The sequence below is a fragment of the Lottia gigantea genome (assembly GCF_000327385.1).
Source record: "Lottia gigantea unplaced genomic scaffold LOTGIsca_230, whole genome shotgun sequence".
NCBI lineage: Eukaryota > Metazoa > Mollusca > Gastropoda > Lottiidae > Lottia > Lottia gigantea.
In genome coordinates, this window is record NW_008708646.1 from 85688 (window position 1) to 90057 (window position 4370).

A 4370-nucleotide genomic window follows, 5' to 3' on the forward strand; every position below is an offset into this window, starting at 1 on the left:
ACTCTCAGCATAATAGGAACCCTCTAGCCATCAGCAATATCCATCAAATCCTCAACATCGAGTTAGCCAGAATGCTGAAGCACCAATAATACGAATGTTTTATCAGGTCTTGCAAGCTCTTCATCACCTATCGGTTATCAAAACTCAGCTTGAAGGTCGTCCACTAAAAACTTTTATCATAAAATCAAGGAGCTAAACCACTTCATAAAACCAGCTATGAGAAACGACGTGATTTCTAGAATAATCAACACTATCAACCATTCATGGGCTAAAGATATTCTCACCTCTTTAAAAGACCATTATGAATCCATGCTGATCCAGAAAATCAATGGCATAAAATCTCGCTCTTTTTCCGATTCTCGCATTAAAGAATTTTCTGCTAAGGCTATCAACTGGGCCAAAACCATCTACAGACATAAACTGTCCGACGAATCTTTGAAAAAATATTCCGACATCATACGTAACATAGGTATTCCTGACGATTCCATGGAAGTCACAGAAACCATTGCAGCCGCTACTACAAACCGTTACAGTATCCCAAATAATGTCAGCCAAACTCCCACTCGCAAACGTCGCCCTTCAGCCTCTTCTCCAGACGCAGTCCAAGGTACACCAAGAAAGACTTCAAAGATTTCACCAACCACTAAACCTGTCCCACTTATGTCCCTAACATTGCCTTCTTCTTCCATGCCCTCTACCAGTTTCTCTTCTTCCACTCATCGTACTACCAATTTCTCAGTAACCCCATCATTTGCCTTTGCCTCCAATCCACAAACTAGTGTAATTACTCCTTCTACCAGTTCGTCTGTAACACCCTTCACCTGTTCATCGTCTACGACCTCTATAAGTTCTTCAACTATACCCTCTACTACTTCGTCTACCATTACCCCTAGTTGTTCATGTACTACCACCCCTACTAGTTCGTCTGCTATAATCTCTACTACCACAACCTCCGTTATTCTATCAACTAAACCCACCACAAGTTCATCCACCCTTCCCTCTAATAGTTCTTCCTCAAAATCTATCTCTAAGTCTCCCAATCTGGCTATTCCATCTTCGAGTATTTCCCAACAATCTTCTTCTCAGCCAAGTTCATCTCCTTTAACCTCTTCACCATCTCCTTCTCGACAATCAACTTCGCAGAATTCTAAATCTTCCCGACGCAAGATCGATTATGATCCTAAGCAACTACCAAGTCGTCATGCCAACCAAAATAAAGAATCATGGTCATTACCTGCTGTTACCAAATCAAATTTGATATTGGGATCATCTAATCTGAACAGAATCGACAGATCCAAAATAAACTCAAACACTCAAGTTGAATCATACCCAGGAGCCAAAATAGACCATATCATCCAAATTCTTAAAAAACACCAGCAGCAACCAGCATCGAATAGCATTGATCCTGACAACATTATTTTTCATGTGGGCCTCAACAATAGAGGTGAAGCGGCAGATATTATCTTCAAAAAATAACCAATCTTGTTTCTTTAGCTTCTTCCGTGTTTCCTAATTCCCGTATCTTCATCACCCATATACCCACTGCTCATACTTTCCAACTGAAGAATAAAGTCGACAGTAAAAATTTAGAGAAATTCAATGCCTTGATAATCAACAGTCCTCCACCAAATACAACCATTATTTCAGCAGTAGATACTATCATTAAAGTAAGAGGAGACGACATTCATTGGACTCCAATGACTGCCAAAGCCATCTACGACCATTGGATGAACTTTGTCACAGTTTCCACAGCACCTTTAAACTAGGAGCGGGGGGTCCCAATGTTTGTCTTCAGCTTGGAAAAACAGTTGTTAATTTAAGCTCTAGAGTTCTCTCTCCAAGTAAACAAAAAGTTTTAGATAAAGGGCTTAAATTTATACCTACCAAGAAACCTTTGTCACACACTCCACTAATTGAAGCCACAAAGAGATTCCAGAGAAATTTAAGGTTAAACTATTTCTACAGAAACACGCCTTCTCGTGGTCCGATCACCAAGTTTGTTGAAAAATCGAAATTCACACCCGTGGATAGTTGTATAAACAAAAGCATTTTGGATACCTTTCAGGAAATGAATGATGAAATATCTCGTTTGCCTATAGTAACCGAGAAAGACAACCTTTCGCACGCGGAACGTACTGCTTTGAACGCTCTAAAACATGACAAGAATATTGTTATCAAGAAAAGCGACAAGGGCAGTTGTTGTGTGATCTTAAAGAGGCAGGATTATGTTAAAGAAGTCGAATCTCAATTAAGCAATCCTGAACATTACACTCGTTTGCAGGACCCGATCTACAAAGAAACTTCTAAATTAATAACAAATATTTTGAAAAATTTACTTCAGAAAGACTACATTAAGCAAAAACAATTTGATTATTTAAAGCCAAAAAAAGAACCACGTCAGAGACATCTTTATACCTTCCCAAAAATACACAAAAATCCTGAAACTGAGTGGTTCTCTCCAAATAAAATCCCAAAAGGTCGCCCAATTATTTCCGATTGTGGAAGCGAATCGTACAGGGTATCAGAATACATTGATCACTTTTTACTGCCTCTTGCCTCAAAACATCCTGCCTATATCAAAGACACCAACGACTTTGTGGAAAAGGTAAAATAACTCGTGATCCCAGAAAATGCCCTTTTAGTCTCTTTAGACGTTCAAAGCATGTATACTAAAATTGACAATGATTCTGGATTACGCGCTGTAAAGCAGGCATTCGAGCAAAAGCCCGATCCTGATAGACCAGATAAAGAAATTCTTGAACTTTTGGAAATTTGTTTAAAACGTAATGACTTTACTTTCAATGAAAATATTTATCTTCAGGCTTCAGGAACTGCCATGGGAAAATGCTTTGCGCCCTCTTATGCAAACATTTTCATGGCAGAATGGGAAAGAGAAGTTTCACTCCTCTGTCCCAAACTACCAATTTATGTAAGATTTCTTGATGATATTTTCTTAATTTGGACTCATACAATAGATGAATTTTGGGAATATTTTGATACTCTCAATAGCCACCACCCTTCTGTAAAATTAACTTCTAATATTAGCGACAAACAGATTGATTTTCTAGACACCACAGTTTTTAAAGATACCAATTTTCATGAAACCAATCAATTAGATATTAAAGTTTTTTTTAAGCCCACTGATACTCACCAACTTTTATTCAAATCATCTTTTCATCCTAAACATACCTTTTCTGGCATTATAAAGTCGCAGATCTTGAGATTTCACCGAATTTGTACGCGCAAGAAGGACTTCGAGGAGGCTTGTTCAATTGTTTTCCAAAAATTGCGCGAGCGTGGATATTCTAGAAGGTTCTTGAGAGGTATTAAAAGCTCAACAGTTGCTGAAATCTCTGCTAAAAATAATTCGATTCTTTTGCCAATACCAAATTCTTCAGTTTATCCTTGTAACAACCCTCGCTGTCAAACCTGTCCCTTCATTTTACCAACAAATTCTTTCCAAAATAGACGCACAGATTCCATATTTCAAGTAAATGAAAAACTCAACTGCAACAGCAAAAATATTATTTATCTCATTTCTTGCACAAAATGTGAAGAACAATACGTTGGGGAGACAAAAAATTCGTTAAGGGTCCGTTTCAACCATCATAAGTCTGATATCAACTTAAAAAAAATTAATAAAACCGTTTCAAAACACTTCAATCAACCCGATCACCAATTAACAGACCTGAAAATCATTCCCATTGAACAGATATACAAACAACCTGGCATTGATACAAAGAAAATTCGACTCATTCGCGAAAATTATTGGATAAACAAATTACAAACCATGCATCCTTTAGGAATGAACATCCAAGTTGATTTCCAAATTATACCTTTTGTTATTCAATACAACAACACAGCTGGTCAAGTTCCCCGAATAATTATCCGTCTTTACAAAGAATTGCAGGAAAAATTTCCAACAGTCTTTACAAATGATTTAGTTATCGCCTATACCCGTAATAAAAATCTAAATGGTATCTTAGTCCGTGGTAGATTACCCCCCATCCCCGTTCCATAGGTTTAGTACATTTCCTTTAATTAATAATTCTTATTTATGATAACTTGCATTGAAGAGTTTCCTCGCAAAAATATCATACATGTATACTATTTTCACTTAATAAATTATATATATTTTTTTATATGAAATACGCATTTTCCTTTTCATTTAATATAGGACAATTCCTCAGTTTCACCTGCAGTAAAAATATTTATCATGATTTCCATGGTTATTAATGTTCCTGTTGGAACCAGTATTCTTCTTATATATTTCAGATTCAGAAGATAATGGATTTGCATTTCAAATATTCTATATCATTCTTTTAAACTAACTTCACAAACATTGCTCTATCACTAGAGGTTACGCCTAC

General features: G+C 36.7%; 1 protein-coding gene across 1 annotated transcript; it reads left to right on the plus strand.

Annotated features, from left to right (window-relative positions):
- Positions 1-216: 216 nt before the first annotated feature.
- On the plus strand, positions 217-4021 carry LOTGIDRAFT_174980 (hypothetical protein; the record flags this gene model as incomplete). The annotated part of the gene is made up of 2 exons (XM_009055073.1): positions 217-1425; positions 3713-4021. The coding sequence occupies 2 exons, from the start codon at positions 217-219 to the stop codon at positions 4019-4021; spliced, it is 1518 nt and encodes a 505-aa protein (XP_009053321.1).
- Positions 4022-4370: the final 349 nt, after the last annotated feature.